Source organism: Mixophyes fleayi, chromosome 3 (genome assembly GCF_038048845.1).
Source record: "Mixophyes fleayi isolate aMixFle1 chromosome 3, aMixFle1.hap1, whole genome shotgun sequence".
Lineage (NCBI taxonomy): Eukaryota > Metazoa > Chordata > Amphibia > Anura > Limnodynastidae > Mixophyes > Mixophyes fleayi.
In genome coordinates this window covers 21,700,381-21,717,565 of record NC_134404.1, presented here as the reverse complement: position 1 = coordinate 21,717,565, position 17,185 = coordinate 21,700,381, and the positions used below count along the sequence as shown (strand labels likewise).

Below are 17,185 nucleotides of genomic sequence, written 5' to 3'. Positions count from 1 at the left end.
AGCTAACTCACTCTGTGCCTCTGCATCATCTCCACACTCTGTGCCCCTCTGCATCCACACTCTCTGTGCCCCCTCTGCATCTACACACTCTGTGCCCCCTCTGCATCTACACACTCTGTGCCCTCTGCATCCACACACTCCGTGCCACTTGCATCTACTCACTCTGCCCCCTCTGCATCCTTTCTGCCACCTCTGCATCCTTGCTCTGCCCCCTCTGCATCCACGCTCTGCTCCCTCTTCCCCCTCTGCATCTTAACTCTGCACCCTCTGCATCCTTTCTGCCCCCTCTGCATCCTCGCTGTGCCCCCTCTGCATCCTGCCATGGCCAGGAAGAGAGAAAAACAAACAAAAAAAACCTACCAATTCGCCGATGCCCAGGACCCAGCATCCTCCTCTCTCCCGTCACTTCTCACTGAATGTCGGGCGTGATGACATTGCACCCGACATTCAATGAGGAGGGAGGAGGATGCTGGGTCCCGGGCGCGTCTGGATTGGTAAGGTTTTTTTGTTTTTTTTCCCTCTTCCTGTCCACGGCACCCTTGTGACAGTGCCGCGCACCCCTGGGAGCCGCGGCGCACAGTTTGGGAACCTAGGCATTATTACTCCATATGATTCCATTATTCTATTACTGAATATGATTCCATTATTCTATTACTCCATATGATTCCATTATTCTATTACTCCATATGATTCCATTATTCTATTACTCAATATGATTCAATTATTCTATTACTCCATATGATTCCATTATTCTATTACTCAATATGATTCCATTATTCTATTACTTCATATCATTCCATTATTCTATTGCTCTTTATCATTTCATTATTCATGCAGCGCATTTTGCCTGGTAGTTCAGGTTCTATATTTTTTTTAGTACAGGAAATACAGCATTGGTTCTCAGTCACAGGTCACTTAAGGGAGATGCCCACCCATGGAAGGATTTTTTCCCAGATGTGAAAACGACTTGGGTCTAATGCCTAGGACAGTGTTGGCTAACCTGTGACACTCCAGGTGTTGTGAAACTACAAGTCTCAGAATACCCTTCCAGCAAAAAGCTGATATATATTGGCAAAGCATGCTGGGACTTGTAGTTTCACAACACCTGTAGTGTCACAAGTTAGCCAACACTGGCCTAGGACCTCTGAGTGTCAGCTGATTCTCCTGGTAGGAAAATTTGGAAATTCTGCTGTTTTAACATTGTGGGTCGGAGCTGGCAACACATACCAAGCTTGTCGTGTGGAGAGCACTGACCAGTATTTTGTACACAATAACAGGGGCAATGTGTCAAGCTGCAGAGCTCTCACTCCTTAGCAATGATTTGTTCCAGATAATTTGAACTTGGAAGGCTTTAGAAATCTTACTATCCATATTGGAAATATTATGCTTAGTGAGCTATAATTAATGTCTGTTGTTTTGTATTAATAAGTGAATTATGGAGTATTGTCAGTGACTAATATATCTAAAGCACAAATGTTTTTTAAAATATGTGTTAATAAATTGTAAAAAATGTGATATCGCTTATCAACGGTTTTACTGTTTATTTTTTTAATTCTGAAATTATTTACGGGTCCAGTATCCGTTATTGAGAGTTGCATATTGACACTTTTAATAGAGGTACTAATTATACAAAACAGATTGTATGGATTAATTAACAAAGGTGAGCACCTAATTGTGTCTGATTTACTTATGAAAAAGTGTCGATAAGGATAATTTGTTTATCACGGCTTATTTTTTATTATTATTATCCTTTATTTATAGGGTGCCACAAAATTTCCGCAGCACCGAACAGAATACATACAGTGGACCATACGGGGTGAAACAGTACAGAATAGTAAACAAATAATACCAGGACTCCCAAAGCTCCAAGAATAGCTAATACCGTGAAGGTGGAGCAGTACAATAGGTATAGAGACAGGAGGGAAGAGGACCTTGCTCCTAAGAGCTTACATCCTAAAGGGAGGGCAGACAGACAACAGGCACAAAGGGATTCAGAGGAGGGGATCTAGGGCAAGAGGGGTAACGGGCAGGGGAATAAAGGTGAGGAGATCAAGCATGGAGAGATAGTCAGGTGGATGACTGGTAGTCTTTGAGGAACAGATGAGTTTTAAGTGCCTGCTTGAAGGTGCACAGATTAGTAGACAGTCGAATGGAGCGGGGGAGGTCATTCCAGTGGAGAGGGGAAGCTCGGGAGAATTCTTGGATTCTGGAGTGGATTGAGGTGATCAGAGTGGAGGAGATCGCAGGAAATGGGACGGAGTGTGAATGGAGAGGAGGTTGGAGATATATTATGGAGCAGAGAAGTGGGAGAGCTCCTTGTAGGTTAGGGTGAAGAGTTATCATCATTATCATCATCCTCATTTATTTATAGGGTTTGAAAAGGATTCTGTAGGGGAAGGGAAGCCAGTGTAAGGCGCTTATTGAAAAGATTAAAAAATGTTTTCATCAAATCAGTTTATAAAAAAAAATCACGGGGCAGCTGGGTATCATCCTTATCCCACCTTTCTCATAAAAAATTTTAAATCATTTCTTGTTGGCTTTTCACTCCCCACCTTTTATGAATGAATACAATGAATACACCTTTTCTGCTACCACAAAGGATTTACTCTGGCGTCCTTACATTCACCAACACCACTTATTAATGCTTCACACTTAAATCACATACACATGTAGCATGAGCCTCCCTGGGCTTCGTAAATTCACAAAGAATGAAGGAGAATATGCTAGATTCATTTTGTTTAATCTGAAAAACATTTCCAAGGCTTTAATTTACAAAAAGGTAATAAACAGACATACAATAAATTGCACAAATAAGTTTCAAAAAATAAAATAGGAAATAAAAACCAGAGTCCCTACTTACAAGTTCAGGAATTGGCGTCTGAGAAGTACACATTGAAAAGAATGGCACATTCCAGTCGTGATACGCCCCCTCAAAGAAATGAACACTGTACTACTGATATAAGGGATTTTTAAATCATTTCTTGTTGGCTTTTCACTCCCCACCTTTTATTTTCATCTAAGTTAGATGGATGTCCAAAATGACACAACACTTTCAAAGTAAATTATCAATGTCCTGAGACCTGGCATTTCACAAAAGACCTGAGTTCTCACGTCTGCTCATTTGGCCTGGCTAAGTCTAACTCCTCTGAATACACAAACTACTCAGAGATTTTATCTGTCTCTGGGCCTGGCTACTTTCAAAAGACCATTGACACTTGCCTAGGCCAGACTCAGGTCAGTTAGCCAAATACACTTTCAAAGGTTACATAAAATGTTCACAGTGTTATACATAAATTCAACAGAAAATAACAATCAGTCATTAGATAAACTACATTTCGTCACAATATGCTTAGGTAGCCTGACAAATAGACATGTGCAACTACAAGTTTCAGTACAGCCTGCTGTATAGAACATATTAAGAAACCTGTGGTTCGTATTGTGAAACTACAAGACGCTGTAGTTCCACAAGACCTGGAGAGGCAATGGTGACCTACTATGAGCTGGTTGACTGAGGCTGACAGCTCAAGCAGGAAAATAGAAATTGACAATAGGTGGAGAGTCACAGGTTGCATTGCAGAGATATAAAACAGTCTCCCACTTACTGAAAATAGTTCATTTACTGCAATGTTTTTAACATTAAATATACAAACTGCTTATTCTCTGTGCCATCTAAAAGGTTGAGTTCCAACCATCAGACAGCGTGATATTATTGTGTGGTCATGCGATAAATGTTATATAATCCTCCCTATGCTCTGATTCTGACAGATTGAGAACATACAGGCGCTCCTGCAATCCCCCAGCATCCTCCTGTGTGTGGGGCGGGAGGCCTTTAAGCCTCTCCAAACCGACAATGTGCATAAAAGTATTACTGAGAAGCTGCCGGGTCTCCGATCTCATCCAAGCAATAACACAGAGGTCATGGACAACAAGAAAAATGGTAAGATAAACAAATGCAATTGTCCAAAAGACATTAATGCTCCGTTCGTTAGAAAGATATGATATAATGGATTTCATTTAGCGGAGTAAATCCTTCTGGAGGGCCGCACACACTCTATGGAATTCTCTCCCTCGCACAATAAGACTTTCCTCTGGTCTACAAACTTTCAAGCATTCTCTGAAAACTCACCTCTTCAAACAAGCTTATAATATTCCTCAACCACCCTCTTAACCTCACTACGTTACCCTATTACCACCCGTTACACAATTGCACACAAGACAACTACCCCTTGACCAACATTGTTGTGTGACGGGATCATTTAGCTTATGCCACTTTTACCTTTGCAGTCTGACTGGACCGAAATGCAAAATGTAGACTTAACCTCATGTATCAAACTCCCATTGTCCCATAGATTGTAAGCTTGCGAGCAGGGTCTTCTCACCTCTTTGTCTGTTTTACCCAGTTTGTTTATTAGTTTACTGTGTTTGACCCCAATTGTAAAGCGCTACGGAATATGTTGGCGCTATATAAATAAATGTTGATGATGATGATGGAGGGTAAAATTTTGCACCTTGACAAAACCCCCTTGAGAGCTAAGGACAATTAGGACTTTACATAACCCCATAAAGTGCTAAGGACAAGTTCCAGTCATTCTCTACATTTAAGGTTTTAAAAAACCCCACAGATCACTTCCCACTCTGATCTGTGGGTTTCCCGATACTCCTGGAGGGATGGAATCGTTCCCCCATTAGACAAGTGGGTGAGTGCGCACCCGGCGTTATGGCATTACATGTGCACAGTCTACCAAAGTCAATGAGGAATGGTAGAGATTAGGGTAGGCTCTTTTAGAGCCTCTGGACCTGATTCATATTCGGACATATGTCTGCTTGCGTATGCGTGAAATAGCTCTGGGCATTCCTAGAAATGGACATTCCGACAATAAACACAACTAGCACTTAAGACTCCATTTGCACCAGCCACAGGACAGGTGTAAGTGCCGACTGATAGTGATGACTGCATAGTGACGGCATAGTCTTTGATTAAAAATTACACTTATGCATTCCAGTAGCTATCACAAAACAACTGCATGCAACTAAGATATACATAAAAGCACACTGTGGGCCTGATGCAAATCAGAACACAGCTTACGCGAAAGATGCAATTTAAAAAAGAGCAGGAGATATGAGCGTAGTTCCGACGGTATTCATATCCCAGCGGCTCTCAAGATGCATTTTGGTTTGAATCTTTGAATCTGGGTGTAAGTACACTCTAGCTAAATGTTACTTGTCGTGTGCAGACAGAACAGGGTGCAGCAAACACACATGCACGTGTGCCATATAAGGTCACATATGAACACATACAAAAAAAAATATTATAGAATAAACAAACAACTCAACAGTATAATCATTAATAAAAATATGGTTGGTTCAAAAAAAATAATTGCTAGCTATTTCACGTAAGATATGAGACGCAAACAGACTTATGTCCGAACATGAATTAGGTCTATTATGTACAGTATTAATTGAAATCATCTTTATATATGTAAAAAATTTTTTTTTAGATAAATGATATTACTATTAATAACAGTTGTTATTTTACATTTGGGGCCATTTTTATGGGTTCTGATGTAAACTTTTATTGCAGTTACGCATGAGCATATACTGCAGTCTGTTCTGTGTATCTACGTAGGGCAAGTAGTGTTTAGACAGAGTGTACTTGCACCAAGATTAAATCCAATTGTATCTTGAGATAGAGATATATTTGAATATGGCTGGAACCAGGCACGGGCTGGCAGGTTTCGGCCCGGGGGGCGCACAGGTGGCCGCATCACGTGACACGCGATGCGGCCGCATCATAATGAAGCGGCCGCATCGTGCTGTGATATTGATGAATTATTTCATCCACGGGGGGAAATGGGGGGAGGCGGCCTGCCCGAACAGCCGTTAGACTCAGCAGCCCGGGTGCCTGCTGCCCCCCGGTCCAGCCCGCCTCTGGCTGGAACTAAGCACGAGTTGCCTTCGGACTGAATGAGGCCCTCTACCTCCATCATCGCTGGCACTTAGAAAGCTGTAAATCAGTGTAAAAATAAAGCTGCCCAATATTTGGGTGCTACATGGAAAAGCAAGCCAGTATTTTTCCTGCATGCAAAAAATAAATTATTTGTATCACTTGCATGGCAATAGGGTTTGACCTGGTGTAAATTTGCTCCTAACTCGGTATGAGACATAATGGCAGTGATTCATTAAGGAAAGGAAAGCAAAAAAAATGAGTAACTCTGCACCTTGGCAAAACCATGTTGCATTGGAGGGGCGGTAAATTTAAAATGGGGGGACAGATTTACAGTTGGGGTAGGGAATGTCCTAGATCAACTTTAAATGTCAGTGTAATAATAAAGCTATCAAGTATTTGTGTGATACATGAAAAAACAGCCAGTACTTAACTTATGCGCAAAGTAAAACTTATTTGCACCCCTTGCATTTTAAGCAAAGGTGCAAAATTACTTGCCTTACTTTCTTTAATGAATCAGGCCCAATGTGCTCATTCACTATAAATAGATAGCAGAAACCATGATTAATCTCCCATTCTAATGTAAACTTATGCTACCGGTTTTGCAAAATAGGATGCCTATTGTTCGTACTGTATGTTTATGCAATATTTTTTGTTGAGTGTTTCAAACATATCAGGAAGTGTTTTCTCCCTGCCAAAAGTCTAAAAATCAGTGTATGACTTGGTAATTACCAGGCATGTTTTACCAACGTTAAAATCACCTTATTTTGCTAGCTTAATCCAGCTGTTTGTCTCTGGTCATTGAGCAAGTCAGGCCAAGCTGGGTGACATCACTCATAGTGAAAGTGTTCTGCAATGGAATGTATAAATATACAAAGATTGTCACAGAGCGATTAGGGCCATAAGTGGTATTCTGCCCTGAGTCCCTTTCTTTCTCACCTTGGCCATAGCAGGGCTCACCTACTCCCAACAGTCCCAATTTTCAAGGGACAGTCCCTCTTTCCAGCAGTCAAGCGTGTGGCTGTTGGCAAGAACTATTTTTGCACCTGATTCTTACTCGGGGCAGCAGAGTGACTCAGTGGTTAGCACTTCTGCCTCACAGCACTGGAGTCATGAGTTCGATTCCCAACCATGGCCTTATTTGTGTGGAGTTTGTATGTTCTCCCTGAGTTTGCATGGGTTTCCTCAGGGTGCTCCGGTTTTCTCCCACACTCCAAAAACATACTGGTAGGTTAATTGGCTGCTATCAAAATTGACCTTAGTTTCTCTCTGTGCGTGTGTCTGTGTATGTGTGTGTATATTAGGGAATTTAGACTGTAAGCTCCAATTGTGCAGGGACTGATGTGAATGAGTTCCCTGTACAGCGCTGCAGAATTAGTGACACTATGTAAATAACTGATGATTATTATAGTGTTCTAATGTGGAATATATAACAGTCAGTGGAGGCAGAATACATATAATTATCGGGATACCCTTATGTAGGCAACATTTCTAAGGAGTCCCCAGTAAAATGGCGGCATGTGATTGGACATAAACTGGAGGCATGTTTTTTGGTTGGTTAGTCATGGTCCAGTCATGATCCACCAACTTCATGTCGGAGTCCCCCTTAGGTTTCTCCTCAGCTAACCATTGACATATACAACAAATGGGCTTTAATTGGAGGCTGGCCAACCCCAATAAATGATTTTTATTAATTTTCCCTAATACAATAATGCTTTACCTTCTTATCGGTTTTAATGCACTTTAATATATAAGGATACCCAACATAAACTTGAAAGAGATAGAGCTGATATAGATCTTGTTGTTTCTATATAAGAGGCAACGAATTCTAGTGTCTCAACAGCATCTACTGGGAAGTCGGAGAAACTTTGACTGTGAAACCAAAGATTTTACAAGTCTGTAGCTTACGTTTGATGCCACGAATCTATTTAATCCAGTTATTAGTTAGTACAGGAACAGCAGACTTTCTGTCCATTACACCGCCATCATAACTTGAAAAAAAACATCACAGAATAAACATACGACACCAGATATTCCTATGATAACTAGAAAACAGTAAAAGAAACACCTGTCTTCATTGCCACCCCAGCTCTGGCCAATAGAGATAGTTGCATTTTATTAAAGTGCTGTTATTATGTCCTATTATTCTGCAATAAAACTGATTGCTACATAAACAAATCAGAAACACTGAGATGTTAATTCAGTGAGCTCAGGAAGGGAAGTTTAGACAGGAGTGCCATCCCTTACTGCTTATCCCCGTGGCTTTACCATCTTCAGCTAATCCAGAGGACCTGAAACACCGTTTGATCTTGGGCATGAGTCAGCCTGTACAAGAGCACTTCAAAGTCGGTGTGACCAGAAGAGAGACGTAGACTGCCGTGAGAACTGGGCTGTAGGAGAAAGGACATGAGGCTCCTCAGTCTCTTTAAATCTTACTACATAAACTACTGCAACATCGGGGCATCTGGAAAGAAATGCTCCTGAATATCTTGTACAAAGCCAAAGGACGCTGGCTAAATAATATAACAGAACAGGCGATTTGTCTCAATTATCCTTTTTCAATATACCAAATATGCATTTCGCGTCCATTTTGTGTTACAATGTTCAGTATTTTTCAATGAGAGCAAAATGCATTATAAAAAGTATGTTTTATAGTTAGTAGTACTGGTAAAGCTGTATTTCTGCATCCAGTTCACTGCACAGCGAGCAGTAGGTGGCTGTGCTATCACTATTTATGATTTTATGATTATTACTGTCACAAACACGCTCCCAGCTGCCGTGACTTTGGGGTGTTCGCTGTATGAGGTCACACACGATTTCAGCCCGCAGTCTCTCACTACCTATGATACAGGTTATAGACCTACGGAATCGCCCCCAAACACAGCGCTCTCACACCCCCAGACACCTCAGGTTTTACCACCACCTATTGGGGTACGGGCAATAGGACCCCAATACACTGTCTCACACTGGCACACAGGCTTCTAGATATCCACAAACTAGCAAGACCCACACCAGCACACACAGGGTTACCTCTTCACACCTCCAGACTGTTACACAAATGTACATACAAGCACACACAGCTTGTTAATCAAATGTATCCACAAATCACACACTGGCATTTCAAGGGTTAACTTGGTCGAGCAATCTCTTCTAAACCGGCTAATGGATTCGTTAGAGTATCAAGGACGCAACTTATTAAATTACAGATTTAATATAAAAAAATACAGGGCAATCAGATATAAAGAAAAATAATGAACAATTCATTGACCAGCATAACAAGCAAAACAGTTTAAAATAAAAAGGGGTTACATTCAGACTTGCACTTGGCCAAGGGAAATTTGGCTTGGAAGAAGATGGACAGCTTATCAATGTTAATTGATTTCCCAAAAAGTCTGACAGTTTGTCCTTTCAAAACACAGTTTTTTAAGCAAAATGAAATGGGATGGTCCTCACAGGGGCGGGCTGGCCCGGGGGGCAGGGGGGCTGCGGCCCGGGCCGCTCGGTCGGACCGCTATTAGGGCCGGGGGGTAGGCCGGGCGGCCACCCCCCGGGTGCAATATAGCACATTTTCACCGGCGGCCGCATCTGATAGATGCGGCCGCGTCAGCGCACAGACGGCTGCATCACATGACAGGGGATGCGGCCGCGTCATCAATGATGCATCCCGTTTCATGCGATGCGGCCGTCTGTGTGCCCCCCGGCCATCCCTCTTCCAGCCAGCGCCTGCAGGGGCAGCATTTAATGCTAATAGGGGGGCAGGGATGTCCCCTGGGTGTCACTATACTTTGCTCACAAATATTCCCAAAGTCTTGACTTTACATCAGACTCTCTGTCTTTAAATTTTACACTTTAAACTTATCAAGACATTCATTTGATATAAGCTATTTACACTGCAGTTATGAATTATCCCTTATAAATAACTGCAAGCTCTCTATGTTCACGACAATTACATTCTAGGCATCTTGTGCCTGGTTAATTGAGTTAATGAAGCAATACTGACTACTGTGCAAGGCTCTTGTAGAGACAGAATGGCTCTACCACATTACTATACACTTAAAAGCATAAACCCACAACAACATAAAGGTAATGGTGTCAGAAGAAATCACCAGAGCTAGTACTTAGCAAATAGTTTTTTTTTTATTTTATAATTTGTGAGCAAGAAACGTTTACTGCTAAATGAAAATATTAATAAATTCATCAATAACACTAATGAATTAACGTGATAAAGAAAATGTATCTGCTATATGTGCTCTATGAATCATGCATTTCTAATATCTTACATGATTTTTTTTATTCTTTGTTGGCATGTTGACATCCTCCAGCAAATTTTGGACTTAAAGCCAAAAAGAGTGTGATCCACCCTCGCTCGGCATCAAGCAACAAGACCAGGTTCTCCTTGTCCTCAGAAAAATCGTATCCCAATGGGTTAAACATGTCGCCAGTAAACAGCGGCTTTGACTCTTATCCAAACACGTGTCCCCATGGAAAGTCGGAAGATACCGGGCACTCCCTAGTTAATGATGACATTGAAAAAAAGGTTCACGTGAACAAAGATGGCAGCCTTTCCGTCGAGATGAAGGTCCGTTTTCGTCTTCTCAATGAAGAAACTCTTCAGTGGTCCACACAAATAAAAAAGTCCAGCACATTTGGCAAAGCAAAGTGTGAACAACTTTGTTTATGCGATGAAAATGGCAAAAAAGAGGACATGATTCCAGACATTTTTTCGGAGACCGACGACTCGTTCTATCCATGCGATGCTGATTCGTACAGCTCAAAGCTCAATGATGCAGAATTAGAAGACATGTATTGCTCCCACTGTGGCATGCAATGTCAAGAGTACGATATTTGGAAAAACCCAATGCACACCAACCAACAAGAGGACTATGTTAAGAGATCTACTTGGCAGACCCGGTCATCTGCTTCAAGCACATCCTCACACCACAAATTAATGTGCGATCAAAAGACATCTATAGACAGTCTTCATACCATGTCTTCTGAAGAGTACACAGAGCATATTGTACACAAATCTTCGCATTATTCAGAAAGCAGAGAAAATGGAGAGACAATGGTTAGATATTCAACTGTTAGCCGCTGTACAAATTGTAGTGGTCAGTCAACTACAGCTTCAAATGTAGATGCAATTTCAGATACTGGGCGGAAAAAAACAGGTGACAGCCAACACAAGTCACGTTCCAGCTTAAAAAGTCCAACTTCCTTGCAAAGCCAGCAGTCTCAGCATTCGGAAGGACAGCATGATCTAAAAAGACATGGTGGCAGCTTTGAAGAGTCTATTGAAACATCACCCAGCCCTTGTTTGGATGGTGAGAACTGTAGCCAAAGAGTAAGTGTTGTATCACAGTCATCATTACACTCTAGAAAGAGTCGGAGAATGCTGAAGCGAAATAGCACTGACCCAAAAAGCTTTGGGTCTAATATCAGCTATAACGAAGAAGAGGAGAAAGACCAACTTAGTGGTAAAGCGTCACTGAAGAACATGCAAGACATGTCAACTGAAACTAAAGTCTCAGAAGACCACCGTAGGAATGAATGTACAGAACAATCAAAGAGCCCAAATGATAATGAAATACCTGTCGAACACAACAATGATGGTCCTTTAAAATCCAGTCACAGTGACTGTGATAAGTGTTCAACAGTATCTTCTTCTCATTCCAGATCTTTTGCTAACGAGAAAACCAACATCTGTAGTCAAAATGATCATCAGAGTTCATGTAGCTCTCCTTCTTTGTCTTCCATTTCAAAGCAAAATACTGAAAAAGCACTGTGCAAGAATGTAAGTATAGATACTTCTGAGAATAATGTGCAGGGGAACAAGTCTACCTCCTCTAAATCAAAAAGAAGCTCATATACAGAAAATCAGGGGCAAAGTATTCAGTCCAACAGTTCACGTCAATCAATGTCATCTGTGGCTAAATCAGCCTCATCTTGTTCACAAGAAGAATGCCAAATCCTAAACCATCAGGAAAGCTGCAATGAATCCTCAAAAACACACCATACCGACAAACCAGAAGATTGTACCACGGCGACTTCAGATGAAGATGGTCAGGCTAGTCTTCCCATTTCACGGTCATCCAGTAAATCTCAGTCACTTAGCTCTACATACAACTGTGTTAGCTGTCTAGAGAATGACAAGGTTTTCAGTGTTAGTTCCAGAGTTTCATCAGTATCTGAAAAGAAGAGCAGACCTTTAGGTTCCTCTGAAATTTGTGGCCAGAACTCTTCAAAAGACGGTGCAAGAGATACGTCACAAGTAAGTGAGAAACAAAACCACCACAATCAAGATGCTGACACGGGTGGCACAGCAACAAATTCCGAGGCTAATTGTATATATAGTCCGTCACCACCAAAAGGAAAACCAGCCAACAGACATCTAAGATCAACACAGTTCAAATACTCCAACGGTAGTATAGGCAGTGACCCTATGAAAACTACAAATGGAGAAAAGACAGACAGCTCAAGGTCTTCTACACCAGTAGTAAATGGAATATTAGCATCAAGGGCTAGTACTGAGACTTGTAAAAACACAAAGAAATCTGTAACCACTCACAATAGTGCAGAGGACATCCAAAATATCAAAAAACGTAAAAACAGCTCTAGTTCTTCCAAGAGAAAACAAAAGGGAGAATCTTTAGACAATGGTGTAAGTGGTGAGCTTATTCCATCGGCATTACCAAATGTGACCCCAGAGGAAGTTGTAAATGAGTGGTTAAGGAAGATTCCCTCACAAACAATGGTCGTTGAGTATGAAATGGAAGAATGCCAGAAACAAGTCTGCACTGAAGTAGAAAATGACATTTTAAAGACTGACATTGAAAAAGAGCAAGAAGATGGAGAGAAGAATAAGGATTCGATAACAGACACAGAAGACAGCGGTCAAGTTAAAGAGAAGGTTGCCCTTGGCGTGTGTTGTCTTAACAGTGCAGATAACGCTCTGGATACCAATATTTGTGACAAAAAAGAAAATGAGGACTTTATGTCTAGAAACACAACAACAAATAATGTTAAATGCGGGGCCGCGACTGTAGAGTCTACCTGCGATAAAAAATCACTTCCAAACAACATACAGACTTCTGTGCAAATAATGAAAGCATTGCTAAGCCCCTCGCCAGATTCAAAATTTGACCGTTCAAACAGTTTACCTGAAGTATCACAAACCATGGGAAGAAAGCTGAGCAATTCAGCCAAAGTCCTGATCTCATGTCTTGCTAGTCTTAAGCTTCTAGATGAAGGTCCTACAGATCCCACAAAGAACTCAAATGACTTGAATAAAATGAAGTACATTGAATTATTAAACATATTTCAGGCACTATGGGCAGAGGGTCCAACTAATAAGATTACATCAAGCATTACATCTGGAAAGCACTACATTAGAGAAGATGAAATAACTCCTGTTTCGTCCTCAGGAGTTGATATCAACAGTGGTTACGGAGGATCTGGTGATGGAAGTATAACTGGTGGAGGTGACAATACAATGATAGCCGAAAAGTCAGAAGACAGTAAGTTGTCTACAGTAACTAAGGAAGTAGAATGTGCTAGTAAAAATATACAAAACTGTGGACAAGAACCTGTTACTTGTGGAGATCAAGATACAGGTGATGGACAACAAACAACTGAAGCTCTTGAAGCATGTTTTGATGATATTAAATCATGTGTCATGGATGAAAATATGAATGAAAAAAAGATAGATAGGAGTGACAATAACTTACAAGAGACCATGCAAGAAGAGTATGGAAATAGTGATACTGTGAATAATGTAAATGATGAGTGTATAGAAAATCTAGAGGCACCCGGGATATGTAGTAATGACACCATGAACATCCTTAACCATAGTGTAAATACTCCAAAATCCAATGAGTCCAACTCATCAGAGACAAACTACATTAAATCTCCAAGTAATTGTCGGTCAACTGTCATTTCTACATCTGATTCAAATGGGGAAAATGGTCCAATTATTTGTAAACAAGTGTACGCTGATGACCCAGTTTGGGTATTAAAGCTGCTGAAAAAAATTGAAAAAGAATTTATGACTCATTACGTGGATGCTATGAATGAATTCAAAGTCAGGTGGAACTTAGAAGATAAGGAAAACCTGGATGAAATGATTGCTGAGCTTAAAAATGAGGTAAGTCAAAGAATCGAGAGGAGCATTTCAAATGAACTAAAGAGGATAAAAAGTAGGACAGGAACTAAGGTGCCAAGACCCCCAGACGAAAGTACAAGGCGCAAGTCTTCTTTACAAGCAGAGGAAAGACGAAGACGCTTACAAACAATGCACAGAAGATCAATCCACCATTTTGAAAGTAGAGACAACAAAGACGGCGGCACAAATTACATATCATGTGAAACCGATGAAGAAGATCTAACTTTCAGTGCATCATTTGGAGATGAAAGCAGTGGACAGCCAAATGATGAATTCTGCCCGTGTGACAAATGTATAAAACTGAAAAGGGCATTAAAATTAGCAAACCCCCGGGCAGTTGTTGCTGATGCTCCTATCATCAAAGCATTTGACCTTCAACAGATCTTAAAAATGAAGAAGGAGAATAATAACCATAAAATCGATAACAATGATGAAGCAATCGTTCCATCACAAGAGGAAGGTGGCAGAGATGTTGAACCAAGCATGGGGAATGATTGCTCTGCTGAGAATGAAGAGGACCCCAGTGAAGGATACACTGTGTCTAAAACCGGAGATGAAATCATGAAAGCAACATCGGACATTTCAAGTGACGATAATGAGCCTGAGAGTCAGGAGGACAGGTCAGTAGTGGACGAATGTGAAGTTTGTGCATCAAGTGATTTTCAGTGTAATACTACACATCATGAAATAGAAACAGAACCATTGGAATGCAACCCTGAAGTTGAAGACAAGTCTACAGAATGTTTGGGCGATGAACTGGAAAATGCCAATTCTGATGAGATGAACAAAAGTTCTGTCAGTGTAATAATAAAAGAGATGAGTGTGGAATGTCCAACAGATGACCAAACTACAGCAGCCCCCGAAGAGGAAAATCAAAATGAGCATGAACATTGTTCTGAGGAACCACTTGTAGATTCCACCCGTCCGTTAACAAGTAATCATGAGGAAACTAATGAAACTTCAGAGTCTGGCGATGAGCCAGATATAAGTGATGCAGCTAATGGTGCAACAGATGAATTGTCAGAAAATGAGGATTGCATTGAAAATATAACTAACACTAGGGGAGATGTCCAAGAAAATGACACTGAGACTTTTGTTTCCGGTGGATCCTACTTCCAGAAATCTTTGGCTCAGGGCTCTCTCATAACACAGAATGGCTCTACCGATGACGCAGATGCAGAAGACAAAGAAATAAATAATAATTTAGGAGAAACATCACCGAATGGGCAGTCAAACAGTTCGGGTAGCAAACAGTCACAGATGTACCCTGCTAGTTCCTCTGAAGATGAGGATGGAGACACACCATCTGTAAGTCCTGTTGGCATCAGTAAAAATGAAAATATTGACCAGTTGCATGTAAACAACATCGGAAGCTTTGAGGAATGTGACAATAAGTCAGAGAAGAACTTGAATGAGGACATTATTGATCAAGATGACCTGGACTTCTAGGGAACATTAAAGGTTTTAATCTTTTCACTTGCCACTAATAAAAAACTTGAATCTTTCTAAAGTGAGAAATATTACCCATGTAAATACCACTAAACCCTTAAATACTTTGCAGTATTCCTCTTCATTATTTTCATTGAGTACTGTTGCAATCTACTTATTTGTTAGCAAAATTCTAGACCCTGTGTTCGACATTGTAACTTGGTGTTTCTGACCCAGAGTTAGATACATGATTTTCAGCGGCCAATTAGAAGTTTGATCGTTTGATCCACAATTGGCTGGTTAAGTTGGTGACAAAGCTTCAAACTCCGATCATGTATTACCTTGCTGCACCAGTTACATCAGTGATGGGCAACGGTGGTAATCCAAGCCTTCACGGTGGCGCCAAGCTCCTTCCTGTTTTCTTGTATGTTATAGCTTGTAACACTTGTTTAACATGCCTGCTGATATATTATTACAGGTAGGTGTCTCTGTCCTGGATTATATGTATTGTTTTAACTTATTACAGAGATTAGCAAATTACTCCAAAGTTAACTAATGTAAACATTTGTGAGGGCGCTGGTTTGACAAGAGCACTATTTAAACAAGGATAATTAAATGGAAACATAGCATTTTAAAGGCTGATAAAGACCAATTCTATTTTGTTTGCTCATTACACTTATTCATAGTGCTAACATTATGTTCAATAGTGTTATAAGTAAGGGGCATGTTAACATATGAGACACCAGGGGGTACATTTACTAAACTGTGGGTTTGAAAAAGTGGAGATGTTGCCTATAGCAACCAAACAGATCCTAGTGATCATTTGTTCAGTACATTCTACAAAATGACAGCTAGAATCTGATAGGCTATAGGCAACATCTCCACTTTTTCAAATCCACAGCTTGATACATTTACCCCCAGATCTCTTAATGGTTCCAGAGCTTAAATAAACACATTGGGGCTTATTTAATACAATTCTGCTAGTGCACTTATATGATATAACTCATAGCAACCAATCACATGTTAGCTATAAGTTTTTTTATCTGACTCAAAATTAAGCACATTTCTGGTTTGTTGGTTGCTATGCAATACAGTATTTGTGACCACACATCACCCTTACATGAAATAATACACAATTTCTGTTCATTTTTCTCTGCAAAATATGAATGTATGGGGAGCAAATTGGAAGTTAAAAAGTTTAAAGCTTAATTAAATGAAAACCCTGAAGTTCTGCATTTTGGATCTAATGGTCAACACAACCCTGCACAATTGAATTTTAAAAGATCTTGGAGATATCAGTGCCCGGAACAAGTTATATCACCGGTTGTCACATTTGTACATTACTTTGCAGGTTAACCGTTTTGAAGACTTTGGCTACTACTTCAATCCATCGTGAACATGATGATAAATTATTGAAATTTTAGAATGTATATATTTTGTAAACATTGTAATTTACAGTACTACTAATGTGTGTATCCGTCAGAAATGTCTTTACTTTTTAATTTACGTTGTCCTAATCACAGTACCAGATTATGTACATGTATGTATATTGTTATGACTTGGCCATTAGCCATTTAGTGTAAATGATTCATTTATAATCCCATTTATAGAGGTGAAAAAGAGTCTGGCCGTTGGACAAGAAACTGGTTTATCAG

At 40.4% G+C, this 17,185-nt stretch overlaps 1 protein-coding gene across 1 annotated transcript in view; it reads left to right on the top strand.

Moving 5' to 3' along the window:
* The window catches only part of RP1L1 (RP1 like 1), a 63,244-nt gene extending 46,854 nt beyond the window's left edge, over nt 1–16,390 (top strand). The window contains exons 3-4 of the mRNA XM_075201199.1: nt 3,766–3,937; nt 10,267–16,390. Coding sequence (XP_075057300.1) covers nt 3,766–3,937; nt 10,267–15,551 — 5,457 coding nt within the window. The 3' untranslated portion in view covers nt 15,552–16,390. The remainder of the gene's footprint in view (nt 1–3,765; nt 3,938–10,266) is intronic.
* The last annotated feature ends 795 nt before the right edge of the window (nt 16,391–17,185 follow it).